Source organism: Zalophus californianus, chromosome 16, assembly GCF_009762305.2.
Source record: "Zalophus californianus isolate mZalCal1 chromosome 16, mZalCal1.pri.v2, whole genome shotgun sequence".
NCBI classification, from domain to species: Eukaryota; Metazoa; Chordata; class Mammalia; order Carnivora; family Otariidae; genus Zalophus; species Zalophus californianus.
Genome location: NC_045610.1, coordinates 18,963,847 through 18,982,081, shown reverse-complemented (window position 1 = coordinate 18,982,081; position 18,235 = coordinate 18,963,847). Strand labels below are relative to the sequence as shown.

Genomic DNA, 18,235 nt, shown 5'->3' with positions numbered 1-18,235 from the left:
AGGAGACTACTTCGCGCTCGGAACTATTTGTTTCTATAGCTGGTCATTCTCCTTGCTCCATGGGGAGACTGCAGATGTGTCAATAGATCAATAATCGACACCTGCATTGGGACACTTGCCTTTTGAGGTTCCCCCAACCCCCTGTCCCAGTCTGCCTGTCAGCTGTCAAAGCCCAGCCTTTTCCACCATTAAGGTTACAGAGAAGGGAGATGGGGACAAATATTTGCTGTTCGCTTATAGCACACCAGCTGCTGGACATGTATTATATTGTTTTTGTCTTCACAGCCATGTTTTGAGGCCCCCCCCCCCGCCCCTGTCCCACCACCTCATTTACAACAGGAAATAAAGGCTCAGAGACATTGTGTCAGTTGCTCATGTTCCCTTAGCTGGTAGGTCCCTTAGCTTAGCGTGGGGGTGAGATTTTTTTTTTTTAAGATTTTCTTTATTTATTTGACAGAGACACAGCAAGAGAGGGAACACAAGCAAGGGGAGTGGGAGAGGGAGAAGCAGGCTTCCCCCTGAGCAGGGAGCCCGATGCAGGGCTTGATCCCCGGACCCTGCGATCATGACCTGAGCTGAAGGCAGACGCTTAATGACTGAGCCACGCAGGCGCCCCTGGGCCCACTCTCCTTAACAGGGTGGCATGTTTCTGCACAGACGTGTTGGAGAGGACCAGACAGAGCCAGCAGCCCTAAGCTGGCTGGTTAGGGCTTCTCTTGGGTCTGGCCGCTCTGGCGAATGCAGCCCCTCATCTAGCCCCTGTCTGTCTGACCCACTCCCGGAGGCTGTGGGGAAGCTGGAGATGAACTGTTACAGGAGTGGGCTTTTGTTCTCAGTAGGTACAGGGTCCCCCTCTGCCTGAGAGGAGGGGAAGAGGAAGAGCTCAGGAGTTGGGAGATAGCTGGGAAGGAGCTGCCTACGGCCCGAGGTGGCTTTGCAGAGCCGGACATTTGGGGAAGGCCCGGACAGGTAGCAGGCCCTCTCCCCCGCGAAGCACCCAGTGAATCAAACAAATGGGTGCTCTGCTCTCTTGGCTCTCCTGCTGGAGGAACTCAGCTCTTCAGTTTCCTGCATACCACGGGGTTGGTGTGCCAGACATTCCCTGGACAAGCAATCAGGGAAGTCTTGTCTTTAGAGTAAAACTGCTAATAAACCATCTCTAAAATCTGCTCCTTCCTCTACACCCACGATGCCACTAACGAAATTACCTTTTGTTCTTGTCATTTGCTGAATTGCGGTGGCTTTTTAATTGATTTTCCTGCCTCTCTGGTTTCCCCACACCCACTTCAATCTGTCCTCCACATGGTTTCCAGAATGATGATCATTCAGGAATGCAAATCTGATTACGTGTTTTCCTTTGCTTCCCTCTCCATGCCTGTGAGAGCGAGTATAGATGCTTTAGTGTGACCTTCCGGGACCTTCCAGAACCTTCCTGGATCTGCATGTGTGGGCCCTGCCCCCTGGCTGACTTTCCTCTCCTGCTCTTTCCCATCCTGTCTACTCTTTGGCTCTTGGCTCTATCTTTTCTTTTTAAAAAAAGTTTCTGTCAGGCGCCTTGGTGGTTCAGTTGGTTAAGCGTCCGACTCTCAATTTCAGCTCAGGTCATGGTCTCAGGGTCATGAGATTGAGCCCCCCCATCAGGCTTGGCAGTGGGCGTGGAGCCTTCTTAGGATTCTTTCTCCCTCCCCCCACCAAAAAGAAAAAGTTTCTGTCATCACTCTGGTCTTTGCTCATACTGTGCCCCCCACCCGATGTGCCGTCTCTGTCCCTTACCCTGTGTGCCATGCCTCATGGCCCACCCCAACCTGTTGATGCCTTCCCAGGATCATAGCACCACAACCCATACTTAGACCCAGTCTCCTTGGGATCCCACAGCCAGTACCTAAACCTCTCTTGTAGCAGAGGTGGCACACTCCACGTGACATCAGCTGTCCCGGACTGGTGGGTCCAAGAAGCCCCTATCATAGTCCCAATCAGAGGTTTCACGTGACTGGCGGATGAGACAATATACATAAAATACATAGTACAGAGCCTGGCACGTAGGACTATCCGATTTAAAAATCAGTGCAGGGTTATAGTAAAAACAATCTTGGGATACAAAAAAATTACTTCAAATTTTATAGATCATAGACCGACCTAAACAGAGATTAAACTATAAAACTTACAGAGCATAGGGGAGAACATCTTTGTGTATGTGGGCTTGGCAAAAATTGCCCAGGAAATGAAAAGCACAAACCAAAAAAAGAAAAAGAAAAACGGGCAAATTGGACTTCAGGAAAACATAGCTGCTCTTTGAAATTTGGAAGGACTTTTGGAGGGATGCCTTTGGATAGCATGTGGTCCCAAGAAGAATGAAGGGATACTTTTTCCTTTTGTAGGTTTTCTGGAAGCCAACAGGAAGCCTTCGGCTTAGAAACATTAAATTAGAAGCTTTAGAAGGAGGTTTGAAATAGCGTGGGCTTAATAAGCATAAGCAGCAAGGACCACGTTCCTTTGCAAGTAACAGAAAATGTGACTTCAACAAATAGGCCGTTAGGTTTCTTCTATAGTGAGAAGGTTGGGGTTAAGTGGCTTATGTGTTGACAGCAGCTGAACAGTGCTGCTATCTCTGGTTCTCTGGACAGCTCTTAGCAATCAGACCTTTAAAGCAGGAAGGAGGTGGTGGACAGCCCCAGAGAATGCCCCCCTTGTGAGGCAAGCAGACCCTTCCCAGCAGTCCAGTGGATGGGTCCTCTCGTCCCAGTGACCAGAACTGTCACACATAGCTACAAGGGAGGCTGGACGTGGCTCATCACCACAGCCATGCTGGGACCCCCATCCCATGGGAATCTAGGCTGGGGCTCGTGCTAGTGTGATGTGAAGTCAGCGTAGAGAAACACTGACTCAGACCAGTTCATCACTGGGCACGGTGACAAAACTCAATCAGTCTGTGAGTGAGGAGCAAGTCAGGAATGGGCATTAGGTAGGTCATGAGCAACGCGTGAGGCAGAGGCTGTCATCATTTGGGGGAGCTTGCCATCCCATTAGTTGACCTCTGGTTGTCCGTGGCACTCACCTGCTCTTGACCCTTGCTCCCTCCATAATAGCCCTTTATCCTTTTCTGTGGTGACCGAGTTGCTAGGCAAAACAACCTTCTCCTGCAAGAAAAACCTTCTATATCCCCAGCATATGGCACAGTATCCTACACACAGCAGATCAGAATCTGAAGTGCCTCACCCTCCCCTGTCCCTTCCTTCTAGAAGCTTCCAGGGGACCAGGTCTTCAGGATAGTTGAGGGGGTGGTCCCATTGGCAGGACTTCACCTTTGCATTAGGTTGTGCCCTCTGCCTTTTTTTCTAGGTCCCAGTTTAGTAATTCACACCCATGTCCCCTCCAGTATTAATGCCAGGACTTTTCTGGGATTACCTTTTGTCCTTGAGGGGTTATGGACTAAGCCATGCTCTGTGGGCCTGGTGAGCTTCAGTCAGGCAGATGGAGTTGGGTGTTTGAACCGAGACAAAGGCTGCGTCATTTAGGAATCTGGTTTGTGGGCAACACCTGTACTTGCCCTCCCCTCGATTTCCCAGCAGAAGCACCCAGCATTGAGACTGTAGGGGTGATGCTTACGGGTGGACACATCTGCTCTCAGTTCTCTGGTGAGACCTGTTCATGGATAAGTCTGTTGCCTGCACTAGGTGACTTGGCATTGTGTCACAGTGCCTGGCATTGGGAAGAAGTCTCCTGGCCACTTGTTGCACAATTATAGATAGAGGTTTATATTATATATAGAAGATTATAGATAGAGGTTCTCCTTCCCTTCCCTTGTGCAATCACTTGAGGCCCAGGGCAGTTAGGGGAAGCAGGTGTCTTGCTTTCTCATGATTTAGTCCAGTTTGTCCGACAGCCCCCCCCTCTCCGCCCGGGACTGCCTGTTCGAAAACACACAGAGTCCTGGGGGCTTACAGGATTGAATTGGGGCACAAAGCAAAACTGGAAAGATCGCCCCGAGACACCTGCTTCACTAGCTTTCCAAGCAAAAGGTTGCTTTCTGAAGAGCGCATGTATTTGATGCCCCCATGGCTTCTCAGGTGGAGGCTGTCTGAGGATATTTAGGTCAGGGAACTGCCTTCCTCTTGAAACTCTTTCTTGTCAAGTCTCATGACCGCAGTGGAGCCTGCAATGGAAGAGGGGGTGTTGCTGAGAAAACCCCCGTCTGGAGCCATCCATGGCCTGGCTCCAGCTCCGTCTTTCCCAGGAAGCTTTGTGCATGCCTCCTAGTCACATCCGTCTCTCCTTTCCCTGCATACTCAGTACCAGGGCAGTGACAGCCGGTGATGTTATCCAAGGGGCTGCTGATTGCGCGTGCTTCTGGACGGGGTCACTGGCCCCCACTGCTGTGCCGGCCCCAGACGGGTACTCACGTCCGTCACCAAGGCCGAGGACAGATCCCATTTGGTCTCAGCCTGGGCCTGAGGCTCCCATCTGCAGCCTGTTGTCAGGCCGTGGAGTCAAGGAAGGGCAGGGAGCCCTGAGTTCCCAGCTGTGGCCCTCTCTGGCCTCCTTGGGAACGGCTCCAGTTGTGGTCTGGGGCAGACTTGTTTGTTTGTATTTGAAGTTCCCTGACTCTGAGTTTGACGTCAGGGCAGGGTTGCTAGTGGGAGGCTTGGCGGGGAAATTGTCTCTGCACAAATGCACACGGCTGGCAGCTTCCCCGGGAGAGCACAGGCACGGGACAGAGCCGGGTGGAGGATGGCTGGTTGCAAAATGCCCAGGCTGGGGATTGAGGTCACTTTCTCTTCTCCTCACCCTGCTGGCTTGGCACTCTTGCTTTTTCTTCCCCTTGCTGGCCAAGAACAGCCCCACTGGGTCCCCTCGAGGGCTCCGGGAGGCTCAGCAGTGCTGGGGACCCAGGGCTGCCCCTGGTGCTCTTGCAGCTGAGGGCCGTGGTCGGCCCGGGCCTGTGTGTGGAGCTGTCAGCTGCGTGACGACCTCCAGAGGCCTCCTTACATTCTCAGAAATCATTTTGCAACATATTGGCCATGGTAGACAGAGCAGACGGCTTAGCTGGCTGGGCTGGCAGGAAGTCTCCAGAAGTGCCCTCCAGCTTTGGGGAGGGGGTGGGAAAAGTAGGAGGACTCTGGGCATGGCCAGAGGTGCCTGGGAAGGAGCAGCAGTTTCAGGAACCATCTAGGGAAGATGGGAGTAAGTTTCAAGAGCTTTAGCAACTCCCTGAAGTTTGGGATGGGGTGGACAGGGGCTTGGCACTAGCCAAGCCTGCTGTCAACATCTTCTTAAAGAGTACGGTGTTGCCCACCTGGAGGAGGGAGTCAGGGTCCCATAGGTGTTAGCAGGCTGGAGGCTGGTCCAAAGTGGCCATACCAGGTGCTTCTCACCTCACTCTGCAGAGATGCTGGGATATCCGTGAAAGGGGTGGCTCTAGGTTACTGGGCAGGGTGGTGGCTAGTTTTAATGAATTCAGAGCTGGTGTGGGGCCGGGGAGCGGGTGTAGCCCAGATGACAGGTTTTGCAAATTAGGATCAGAGGTGGTGGCCCGCTTGGGTGATTGGAACACATTTGGAGAGTGGGGAAGGCTGTGGCTTTTATTCAGAGGATTCAGTGCCTGCTGCGGGCTGGGCATTGCTGGATTTGGGGCTTCTGACCACAAGAGAGGTAGGTCCTGCCCACCGGCATCTCGCTTATGCTGGCCAGGACTGCTTGATGAGCTAAGGGGGTGGGTCGCGGGACTCATTATTTTGGGAGATGGTATGGTACAGCATTGGGTTGAGCTCTGAATACCTTCTCTAACCATGGGATTCAGGAAAGTTGCAAAGGTCTTGGTGCCCCAGTTCCTCATTTGTAAGATGGGAATAATGAAATGCACCTGGAAGGCTCATGGGTTTAGCATATATGGTTTGACTATTTGTGAGTGACCCTAAGTGATGGGCCATACTTGCCAGCGTGCAGAGGTTGGGCTCAGAACTGCACACTGCTCTTTGCAGGGTGGGCGGGTGTCCCTCAGTCAGCGAGTGAGCCAAGCAGGCTGCCCAGCATCCACGTCTTGACCCAGCTCTGTTTTTCTCGACTTGATGTCGAGTACACAGTACTTCCTACCAAGAGTCCAGAAGGGTCCACGGTGTCTTCATTTATGCTTGACTGGGGTTTTTGGGGAGAATGATAGATGCTGAGAGACATTGCAGCTTTGGGGTCACGTGAAGGTTGGGATTATGTGTCAGTCCTGTGCATTCAGGGGTCTCCTGCAATTCCCACCTCCTGGAATTTTCAGTGAGAATCCAGGGAGAGGAAGTGATAAGTTACTACATAAATAGAAGAGATCATTCTGATTACTAGGGCTGATAATTGAATAATGACATGATATGCATAATTGAGGGAGCCCGTTGCTGTACATGGGAATCTGGCGTCCATGCCTGTCGGTGCCTGGGATTCATGTGTCCATTTATCTTTAATTATATTCAGTTATCATTTAGCCTCTGTCACATCTGTCCCCATAGACTGAACCACCTGCCCTGCTTGAGCCCTGAAAACCTGGCGATACTGAGAAGGGCGAGTGTCTGCTCCAGTGGCCAATGCCTGAGTCAGAGTTAGGGTTACAAAGGTCCTGGCATCGGGCTGCTTCCATAGCCTGGATCACAGATTTGGTGTCGACCAAATGGGGTCCTCCCCATCCCAGGCCCTGCAGGGTCCGGTGGATTTTGTTTTGCAAAGTTAGTTGTCTGCAAAGCCTTGTTTAATGCAAAGGTTCAAAAGCCTGCGTAAAGAGCAATCCAGATGGCACTGGCCAAAAGTCTTGACACTCCTCCTCCTCAAGGCTGTGCTTGTAGGCTGAGCCGGGCTGATGCTAAGAGCATCCTATTTAGTGAGCACTTCATGTGTTCTGGCCGTTGGCCTAACCACCTTGCATGCATGAATCCCGCCGTGAGTTTTCAGCGGTGCTGTGGAACATGCGCTGTTTCCTCCAGCCTACAGGTGAGGAAACTAAGATGAAGTAAACTAGTCACGGCCGCACTGCTGGTAAGTGGTGATACCAGGCTGCTACATGGGAGGCGTGGCTCCCGGCCAGTTAGAACAGGTGCCGGTGGTACACAGTAGGCGTGGGTGCATGTGTGACCCCGGGTAGGATGTTTGCCTGGTCATTACCAGCGCACCACCCAGCCAGTCAGGCACAATGGCTGGCCCCCGTCCCACTGCCCTGTGGAGCCTGTGAGAGATTTCTGCTGGGACCACCATTTCAGCCGGGCTTGCCCTCTCTCTTTTAGAGGTGGGGCAGCTACCAGCCCACCCCACTGTGGCTGCTTCCGAGGGATGTTGGGACTCTGGCTGCAGAGGAGTGCGTGTCCCAGATCAGCCGGGCTCGGGTTGCCTGTGACAGCTGGGATGCTCTCGGAAGGGTGAGCTTGGGAGTGGGGGATGCCTACACAGAGGCACGTTTGGATGAGCTTTGAGCAGAGCAGACATGGAAGGCCTCTCAGGTTCCTGGGCCCCTTGCAGTTCTGGGAGCAGCTTCCTGTTCCTGCTGTCCTGGTAGCATGTGCTTTGGGAGCTCTGACAGGTGTCTGCTCTCCAGGGATGTCTGACAGCCCCCCACCACCACCCCCACAGAAGCCAGGCTTACGGCAACCTCCGTTTGGGGGGCCTGTGTCGGGGTCACGCTAGAGCAGCTAGAGGGGCGGATTCTGTTATATTTGTGGTTGATCGGGATGCCAGATGATGCAAGGGGCACTCTGGAATTGATGCTGCCCCACTCAGGCCACGCCTTCTGTTGCTGCCACGGATGTGTGAGCGCTCGAGGAGAGGGAGGGCTCGTGTGCGCTGGAGTCAACATGTGAGCCAAGTCCTGGCCCTCTTGCCTTTAAAATAAATGTACTGGGTCTGTGAGTTCCACCAGTGTTGTGAGGATCAGTGCCAACCTTCAGGGTCTTCTTTAACCCCGGTCTCTGAAGTGGGTAAAATCCTACCCACATCTGCCCTATTGCCCAGAGAGGTCTTAAGAGAAGCCGAAGGCTTGGCTTGGCGAGGATGCCGCCCACGGAGCTCGTGCTTTCCTTCTTCCACATGATTTGCTGAACGTTTTACCTCCCTGTTTTCTCATGCAGATCTCTACAACAGCCTCTTGAGGTAGATCAGTCCCATTTTACAGGAGGTAAAACTAAGGCTGACAGGCTAGATTTTCGTCCACTCACAGAGGGAGTGTGGTGGCAAGGGGCTGAGAGGCTAAGCCCATCTGTCTTGAGCCAGAGTGCTGCCTGCCTCTTGGATATGGTTGGAGTAACCAACAGTAATGTAGCAGAACCTGTCTTTTTTTTTTTTTAATTTTTTATTGTTATGTTAATCACCATACATTACATCATTAGTTCTTGATGTAGTGTTCCATGATTCATTGTTTGTGCATAACACCCAGCGCTCCACGCAGAATGTGCCCTCTTTAATACCCATCACCAGCCTAACCCATCCCCCCACCTTCCTCCCCTCTAGAACCCTCAGTTTGTTTCTCAGGGTCCATAGTCTCTCATGGTTCGTCTCCCCCTCCGACTTACTCCCCTTTATTCTTCCCCTCCTGTTATCTTCTTCTTTTTCTTGACTTATTATGATACATGTCTTTCTCTGATTTACTTATTTCACTCAGCATAACACCCTCCAGTTCCATCCACGTCGTTGCAAATGGCAAGATCTCATTCTTTTTGATGGCTGCGTAATATTCCATTGTGTATATATACCACATCTTCTTATCCATTCATCTGTCGATGGACATCTTGGCTCTTTCCACAGTTTGGCTATTGTGGACATTGCTGCTATAAACATTGGGGTGCACGTACCCCTTTGGATCCCTACATTTGTATCTTTGGGGTAAATACCCAGTAATGCAATTGCTGGATCGTATGGTAGTTCTATTTTCAACTGTTTGAGGAACCTCCATACTGTCTTCCAGAGTGGCTGCACCAGCTTGCATTCCCACCAAGAGTGTAGGAGGGTTCCCCTTTCTCCGCATCCTTGCCAACATCTGTCGTTTCCTGACTTGTTAATTTTAGCCATTCTGACGGGTGGGAGGTGGTATCTCATTGAGGTTTTGATTTGGATTTCCCTGATGCCGAGCGATGTTGAGCACTTTTTCATGTGTCTGTTGGCCATTTGGATGTCTTCTTTGGAAAAATGTCTGTTCATGTCTTCTGCCCATTTCTTGATTGGATTATTTGTTCTTTGGGTGTTGAGTTTGATAAGTTCTTTATAGATTTTGGATACTAGCCCTTTATCTGATAAGTCATTTGCAAATATTTTCTCCCATTCTGTCGGTTGTCTTTTGGTTTTGTGGACTGTTTGTTTTGCTGTGCAAAGGCTTTTTATCTTGATGAAATCCCAATAGTTCATTTTTGCCCTGGCTTCCCTTGCCTTTGGCGATGTTTCTAGGAAGAAGTTGCTGCGGCTGAGGTCGAAGAGGTTGCTACCTGTGCTCTCCTTTAGGATTTTGATGGACTCCTGTCTCACGTTTAGGTCTTTCAACCATGTGGAGTCTATTTTTGTGTGTGGTGTAAGGAAATGGTCCAGTTTCATTCTTCTGCATGTGGCTGTCCAATTTTCCCAACACCATTTGTTGAAGCGACTGTCTTTTTCCCATTGGACATTCTTGCCTGCTTTGTCAAAGATGAGTGGACCATAGAGTTGAGGGTCCATTTCTGGGCTCTCGATTCTGTTCCATTGATCTATGTGTCTGTTTTTGTGCCAGTACCATACTGTCTTGATGATGACAGCTTTGTAATAGAGGTGGAAGTCCGGAATTGTGATGCCGCCAGCTTTGCTTTTCTTTTTCAACATTCCTTTGGCTGTTCGGGGTCTCTACTGGTTCCATACAAATTTTAGGATTATTTGTCCCATTTCTTTGAAAAAAGTGGATGGTATTTTGATGGGGATTGCATTGAATGTGTAGATTGCTCTAGGTAGCATTGACATCTTCACAATGTTTGTTCTTCCAGTCCATGAGCATGGAACGTTTTTCCATTTCTTTGTGTCTTCCTCAATTTCTTTCATGAGTATAGTTTTCTGAGTACAGATCCTTTGCCTCTTTGGTTAGATTTATTCCTAGGTATCTTATGGTTTTGGGTGCAGTTGTAAATGGGATTGACTCCTTGATTTGTCTCTCTTCTGTCTTGTTGTTGGTGTATAGGAATGCCACTGATTTCTGTGCATTGATTTTATATCCTGCTACTTTACTGAATTCCTGTATGAATTCTAGCAGTTTTGGGGTAGAGTCTTTTGGGTTTTCCACATACAGTATCATATCATCTGCAAAGAGTGAGAGTTTGACTTCCTCTTTGCCGATTTGGATGCCTTTGATTTCTTTTTGTTGTCTGATTGCTGTGGCTAGGACTTTTAATACTATGTTGAATAGCAGTGGTGATAGTGGACATCCCTGCCGCGTCCCTGACCTTAGGGGGAAAGCTCTCAGCTTTTCCCCATTGAGAATGATATTCGCTGTAGGTTTTTCATAGACGGCTTTTATGATATTGAGGTATGTACCCTCTATGCCTATACTCTGAAGAGTTTTGATCAAGAAAGGGTGCTGTACTTTGTCAAATGCTTTTTCTGCATCTATTGAGAGGATCCTATGATTCTTGTTCTTTCTTTTGTTAATGTATTGTATCACGTTGATTGATTTGCGGATGTTGAACCAGCCTTGCAGCCCAGGGATAAATCCCACTTGGTCATGGTGAATAATCCTTTTAATGTACTGTTGGATCCTCTTGGCTAGTATTTTGGTGAGAATTTTTGCATCGATGTTCATCAAGGATATTGGTCTGTAATTCTCCTCTTTGATGGGGTCTTTGTTTTAGGGATCAAGGTAATGGTGGCCTCATAAAATGAGTTTGGAAGTTTTCCTTCCATTTCTATTTTTTGGAACAGTTTCAGGAGAATAGGTATTAATTCTTCTTGAAATGTCTGATAGAATTCCCCTGGGAAGCCATCTGGCCCTGGGCTTTTGTTTGTTGGGAGATTTTTGATGACTGCTTCAATTTCCTTAGTGGTTATAGGTCTGTTCAGGTGTTCTATTTCTTCCTGGTTCAGTTTTGGTAGTTGATACATGTCTAGGAAAGCACCCATTTCTTCCAGGTTATCTAATTTGCTGGCATAGAGTTGCTCATAATAATTTTTTTTTTCTTATTACAAGCAGTTTTATATATGGTGACTCACTTGACCCCCACTTGCATAAAATGATACCCTTTTTATAGGTGGTGAGATTGAAGCTGAACTAAGGGGGATTTCCCCCAAGATCCTTGATCTGGGGGGGGGACACTTAGTGAGCACCTCCTTTGTACCCTTGTGGCTGGTACTACCTACCAGCTGTTAAGCCCATTGGGGGCGGGAGTTGAGACTTCACTTCCAGCCCAGGGTCCTCCCTGGCGGCCGGAGAGCCCATGACTCTTTTCCTCTTGCTGCTGGTCCCGTTGCTGAAACCCCAGGTGCTTTTCTATTCGGGAAAATTTATATCTTGCGGTTTTGTGGTTAAGAAAAAATGACATCGCTCCTGAACGGTCCCCTTGTTGGCTCCTGGGGCTGGGCTGGCAGGCCCCCCACTGCGGTTTGTCTGGGAGAGTAGTCCCCCCGAGTGCTTCTGCGACTGTGACCAACTTTCCAAAAAGTGAGGCCGACTTGTCTTCGCTCAGCCGGAAGCTGCTGCACACCGGCTCCCTACGTCCTTTGTGAACGAGAATAGCTTGGCGACTTGAGCAGAAACCAAACCTGTAGGTGTCGTTTTCTTTACGAGCTCCGGGAGAGAGCAGCCGCCGGGACATCAGACCTGCTGGCAAGTGGGTCACCACGCTCTGGGTGTCTTCCGCTTGCCTTGTCTCAGCACAGCCAGCCAGGCGTATGGGTGGCTAACTGGGTGCAGTGAGGAGTCCCTTCAAGTTCTGCATCGTCATACCCAGGGGACTGCCTGGTGCCGTCTAGCGGGGATCTCTAGTAGCCTTGAAGAACAGAAGCTGCTCATTCCTCTTCAGGGGGACTTGCTTTGCTTTTTGAGACTCTCAAGCTCCTGAGTGACCCCTTGTGCAGTTGGCCTTTGTTTTCTGCGATCGTTCTGGTAAACAGGCATGCCTGTCAGGACTGCAGTATGTATCGTGCGTTCATGTGTCCATTCATCCAGCAGAGGCTTTCCAGGGGCCAGCCTTGTGCCCCAGGAGCTCTGCTGGTTCCTAGTGGGGGCCCAGAACACAGACCAGGCACCTGACCTCGTGGAGTGTGCAGGCTAAGGAGGGAAACGGCTCTCGTCGGGGAGGCGGGCAGGGGGCTGAGGAGCAGGGCTCCCTGCAGGAATGGAGTTCTAAGCTGAGCTATGGCCCAGGGGTCACGGGGACGAGCCTTCTGGGCAGAGGGCCTTGAGGCCGAAAGGGGCTGGATATGTGGGAGGGGGCTGAAGTCGAGAAAGCCCCAACCCTGGCTCATTGCTGAGGTGGGGTTGGCCAATCTTCATGTTGACTTGTGACGGCCAAAGTCATCTGTAGAGTGGACGTGTTCTTAATTGGCTCCCAGGGGTCCGGTCCTCAGTTCTCACGCCAGTGGCAAATGGCCTTCCCAGCTGCTGCCGTGAGGGCCTGCTGCCCGACCTCTGGGACTCTGTCTACTTATTTGATGTTTGGCCCTGTCTTGGGTCAGCTCTTTGAAGCTTGAGGTTGGAGAGCAGCTTGGATGGAGGGAAGGAGCGGCTGTGAAGAGCGCTTCAACGCGGGGATGAGGCCACGTGTGTCCTTGCCTCCTTCCTTCCTCAGGCTGTTGTAAGCAAGCGTTGTGTGTCGTAATAGGCGTGTGGGGACAGTCCCAAATGAAGTGGACACCGTCCCTGCCCCAGTAGGTACTGATCTGGGGACTTATGTAGCCTCGGGTGTTTTCTGTACGGTAATTCAACCCCCCCAGCAGACCACGGGCTCGAAGTCACCACACCTGTTGTAGGGAGGAGAGAACCACAACTCAGAAAAATGAACCGACTTCCCCAAGGTCACATAACTGTTAAGTGGCAGAACCTACATTTGAACCCCAATGTGGTTCAACTCCGGAGCCTGGTGCTCTGTCTGCTGCCCTGGGAACTCACGTCTGTTGGGGGCGACCGGGTCAGAAGCGTGAGTATGAGGCCACCGTGATAGGGGCTGCTGTTGCGGTGTAGACCCCACGTGTGCAAGGGGAGATGGGGATTGTGAGTAGGCCTGGGAGGTCTCGCCCAGCCCGAGGACACTGTGGCCGGAGGAGGAGGGGACTCGTAGCCACTGCAGGCAGTTGGAGCAGAGGCCCAGGGGTAGGAAAGTACTAGAAGTCTTTGAGAAGTCGCTCCTAGGTGAGTGTGCGCCTGCCCGGCAGGGTGAGCCAGGGGTGGTGTGGAGTGATGAGCCTGGGAAGGAAGGTTGGGGGCCCTGATTTTGGAACTGGCCTCTGGTCACTCTGGGAGGGATGGATCGTTATGGGGGGAGGCTGGACGAAGGACCTGAGTGCCTTTGCTTGACCCTAGAGGATAAAAGCGGCATTCACATCTTCTTGTTTGTTAACCGTGCTCTGAAGATGTTCCTGGGGGCTCAGTTCCACGATGGGACAACGGATGCACTTCTTGCGTGGTGACCCGGGGTTGTCAGGCTCAGCAGAGAGTGTTCCATTAGCAGTGGCACTCGGAGGTGTAAAGAACGTTTGATTAGCCATGTTAGCTTGGGGTATCTGCAAGGTGTGTGGTGCAGGAAGGCCGGGGTTTGCCTCCGTGGAGGTTTCTCTAAATATTGAAACTGGGAATTGAGTGGAATTATTTTGTTCGGACTCAGTGTTCCCTCCCTGGCCATTGTGCCCACTTGCCACTGAGCCACTGAGCCACTGAGCCCTCAGAAGGTGGCAGGACTTGGCAGCTCCCTGGTCCTCCTCTTGAGGCTGTGAGCTCATTTCTGTCTGTTCTGCTCACCCTTCTTTTAATCAGGCCCGAGCTGTACTGAGGTTCTCAGCCTCTCTGAGAGGGAGGTTCTGTTGTCATCCCATTTTCTGGAGGAGGAAACTGAGGCTTTTCTGGGCGTGGGGGCTCAGTAACTCATCCAAGGTCACAGGGCTAGGGGGTGCCTGAGCCCCCGGATCCCAACCCAGGCAGTCTGATTCTAGGCTGGAAGCCTCCTAAGTGGAAGGTGACTCATTCTCCATAAACCCCCACATCTTCCGTAGCCTAATGTACTGACCCTTCCCCCACCTCTCCCTAGGCAGGAAGCCCTTCTTCTTCTTCTTCTTCTTCTTTTTTAATAAAGGTTATTTATTTATTTATTTGACAGAGAGAGAGAGAGATAGCGAGAGAGAGAGCACAAGCAGGGGGAGCGTCAGGCAGAGGGGGAGGGAGAAGCAGGCTCCCCACTGAGCAGGGAGCCCAACGCAGGGCTGGATCCCAGGACCTTGGGATCACGACCTGGGCCGAAGGCAGACGCTTTACTGGCTGAGCCACCCAGGGGTGCCCCCAGGAAGCCCTTCTTATATCTTAACCCCATTCTCTGTCCTGACCAGTGTTGCCCATTGCCCTCTGGGGATCATAGTCCTTGGGGTGAGGCAGTGTCACCTTGGGGTGAGGAGGGGGTCATGGGCGGCTCTCCAGCTCTTCTGTTGGCTTTGTCAGATGCTTCTCCTCTCCTCTACCCTCCATTTCCTACTTCACTGGTGTTTGAATGACGGCAGTGGGGGCGGGGGGGGGCATCCAGCAGGCTCCTGGGTAGAATGCTTGGGGCGGCCTGAATGACCCAGCCTTTTCTTCCCTGGGCTCTCACAGGCGAAGCTGGTCCGCTACATCTGCAAGCAGCAGCAGTGCAGGCTGAGTGTGGCTCCTGGTGAGAGGACCTCGGAGCTCAACAGCTACCCTCGCGTCAGTGACTGGCTGTGCACCTTCAATGTGAGGCCGGCGGTGGTGCAGGTAAGCGGCTTGTGGCAACTGTGTAACTGTGGTTGGGAGAGGGGGGAATGGTTGGGTGGGGGGTGTCAAGCAGGGGGACCATACACAAACCCAGGGACTAGCTCCATTGGGACTGTGACCGCAAGGCCATGCTCTCTACTCTCCAGAGGGGACCTGGGAGGACAGCGGTCGTGGGAGGGACCCAGGGTAAGGGTGGCTCTAGCCTGTGTCCTGGTGCCACTGCTTAATGAGCTGGACAGCCTGACCACACTGATGGTTCATTGATTCTCCATAAGGACAGCCTGCCAACATTTCTGGAAACATTGGCTCTGTGACAGGCACTGTGCTAAACACTTTGTCTAGATAATCTCACTTAATTCTCTCAAAACCCCGTGAAGGAATTACTGTCATTATTGCTATTTCATACCTGAGGAAATGAAAGCACAGAATGGGTACGTGACTTGTTTGAAGTCATACATATGACTTCAGCAAGTGATCGCTTTGGGATTTGGAAACAAGAGTCGGAGTTTAGTTTTCTCTGGTATCTGCTGTAATGTACTGTTTTCGCTGCTCGGTACCCACTTCCCATCCATCCAGCCTCCCTCCCCTCCCCCCCAACCAAATAACTATAATCAGCCAGTGAGCATGGAGAAGTGTATCCTACGGCAGGTGTCAGGGGCACAGGGCCCTCTTGTGAGGCATCAGTAAATCAGTGTGTAGCAGGTGTAGTTCACCCAGTGAGGTCTTTTAAATCCCTTTGATTCTAAAATTAAACGTTGTCTCTTGCTATTATTTTAAAAGCAATATGAATTGATTATTTATAGACACTTTGGAAAACAGAGGAAGAAAAAAAATCACATATATATTCCTATGACTCAGCGAAAGTCCGTGATCATTAAGATATAAGATCATTTTGATATTTCCTTCTAGTTTTCTTCCCCCACTAATACTTAAGTCTTTTTTAAATTTCTAAGGGGTCAGACCCGTGCTGTAAGGTAGTTACTAGCCAACGTGGCTACTATGTACTTGGAACACGGCAAATCCACATTGAGACGTGCTATAATTTCAAAGATAGAAATCCAAAGAGGCGTTGAATTCTGAAGACTTTGTGTAGAAAAAAGTAATATATTAATAACTTTTCATATTTAGTATACATTGAAGATGACACTCTTTTGGATATAGTAAGCTAAATAAAATGTTGCTAAAAATGAATTTCATATAGACTCACTTTTTAAAATGTGGCGACTCAAAAATTTAAGTATGTGGCTTGCAATGTATTTCTCTTGGGCAACACTGGTTTAAACCATCCTGAATAAACAGTTTTGTTTTGCTGTTATCATTTGCTGTTGCTAACCAGCATGTTTTCTTTGTACTTTCACACTTAATAACCCCTCTTTTAAAGTAGCTGCATAATGTTTGATGGTGTGTATGGGATGTGGTTTATCAGGCAGAGGTTCATCCCAGTCCTTGGCTATTATATATAACACAGTGGTTAATATGATTTATGCATCTCTTTGTATATTTAGGAATTTTCCCTAGGAGAGATTTCCTGGACAGGAAGTGACGTGATCATAAAAGGTCCTGTCATGAGGAGGAGTGGGAGTACATGGGGGTAAACGGGGGGACCCACGGGGTGCTCTTAACACGTCACAAGTGCCTGGCCTGGCCTGGCCCCGGCAACCCTCATATTTGTGGTGCACACCAGCAGTTACAGAGCTGGCAGGAAGGGGCTCTTGGGCGGCTCAGCCATTGGGCATCTGCCTTCGGCTCAGGTCGTGATCCCGGGGTCCTGGGATCGAGCCCCGCGTCGGGCTCCCTGCTCCGCGGGAAGCCTGCTTCTCCCTCTCCCACTCCCGCTGCTTGTGTCCCCTCTCTCGCTGTGTCTCTCTCTGTCAAATAAATAAATACAATCTTTAAAAAACAAAACAAAACACAAAGCTGGCAGGAAGGAGCTGGTCTTTGTGAAGGTTGAGTTTCCTGGGGCTTTATTAACACTTACGCATGCACATGTGTGTGAGGAGCCACGTCTCCCCACCTGCCAGTCTCACAGCTTTCTGCCACACAGGAAGGAGATCTCAACAACACATAATGGTTGTCCATGGTGATGTGTTTAAGATCATGGACTTGGGAGCCAGGGAGAGTTGAACGGTCGCCCCTGCCCCCCAGCCAAGCCCAACCTGTACCCCACCCCTCCCCCAGTCCCAGAGACGGAAAGGAGCCTCTCCTCACACCTGGAGGGTGCCGGGGCCCCACAGAGGTAGTGACTTGCTCAGCGTCTCGCCAGCATCATCCCTTACTTGACAGACAAGGACCACAGGTTTGGAGAGGCCGAAGGGCTCTGTGATGCTCTCGAGGTTCAGACCCGGGCCTGCTGGACTCCAAACTGTGCCTTCTAACTTCCTTTCTAGGGCCTGAGCCACCTCTGGCAGAAGGCTTAGCTCCTGAAGGCATTTTCCTTGGAGCTGCAGAGATCTGGAGTGTGCCGGACACCCAGTTCTGCCCATGTCCGTCTGTGAGAGAGGAGCCAGGCGTGCCCAGTGCAGAAGCCGGCACCATGGAGGCTGGCTGCAGGGGCGTTGAGGCTCCTAGAGAGCCCCGTGGGGGCAGCTGGGACAGGGGTCTTGCAGCCAGGCCCAGAGGTGTAGCAGATACTGCGCTAGGTGGTGTCTGAGTCAGGAGGTCGTGAGTGATGCAGCAGAGCTAGTGGAAAATGATGGGCTGGCTCATTTGAAGGCGGGGGCAGTCAGGCAGGCGGGAGAGCCCAGGCGCCAGATGTGGTTTGGGAATCAGGCTGCTACCCGGCCTGGGGGACTGGGGTAGAGTGTGAGCAGAGAGCTCGGTGGGAATGACGGGGTCGCGGTGAGAGGGCAAGAGCGTCTCCAGCTGCCCAGTGACCTTCCCCGGTGACCTGGAGATCACGAGGCGGCTCCGAAACGTTTCATGCCGAGCTCTTGTTCTTCCCCTTCCATTCATAGAGACATGTTTTCTTCCCACCTCTGCCCACCTCAGAGAACGGTAGCACCATCCCCCTAGCTGCCCAAGAGGCCGCCCCTGAGTCTTCCCGTGCCCTCCCTCACATGTTCAGGCCCTTAGCCAGCCCTGTGGGTTCTACCCCTGCCCCCTCCCCCCGATCTGCAGACCTGATCCCCTCTCTCCATCCCCAGTGCCAGCCCCGCGGTCAAGGCCAGCATTCTCTCTTCCCCAAACTCCTGTAGCGGCCCCTTAACTGTCTCCCTACTTGATCATCCATCCGCTCCGTTCCACTTCCACACAGCAGCCAGTGTCCACAGAAACATGAATTGGATCATGTCATTTTTCAGTGCTTCCCATTTCTTTCTGAATAAATGCCCGATT

At 51.2% G+C, this 18,235-nt stretch overlaps 1 protein-coding gene across 7 annotated transcripts in view; it reads left to right on the top strand.

The window, feature by feature from the left end:
- Positions 1-18,235, top strand: part of KSR1 (kinase suppressor of ras 1) — a 146,181-nt gene that overhangs the window by 64,358 nt on the left and 63,588 nt on the right. For all 7 annotated transcript variants that reach the window (XM_027625715.1, XM_027625717.1, XM_027625714.1 and 4 more), the window contains exon 2: positions 14,762-14,902. In XM_027625715.1, coding sequence (XP_027481516.1) covers positions 14,762-14,902 — 141 coding nt within the window. The remainder of the gene's footprint in view (positions 1-14,761; positions 14,903-18,235) is intronic.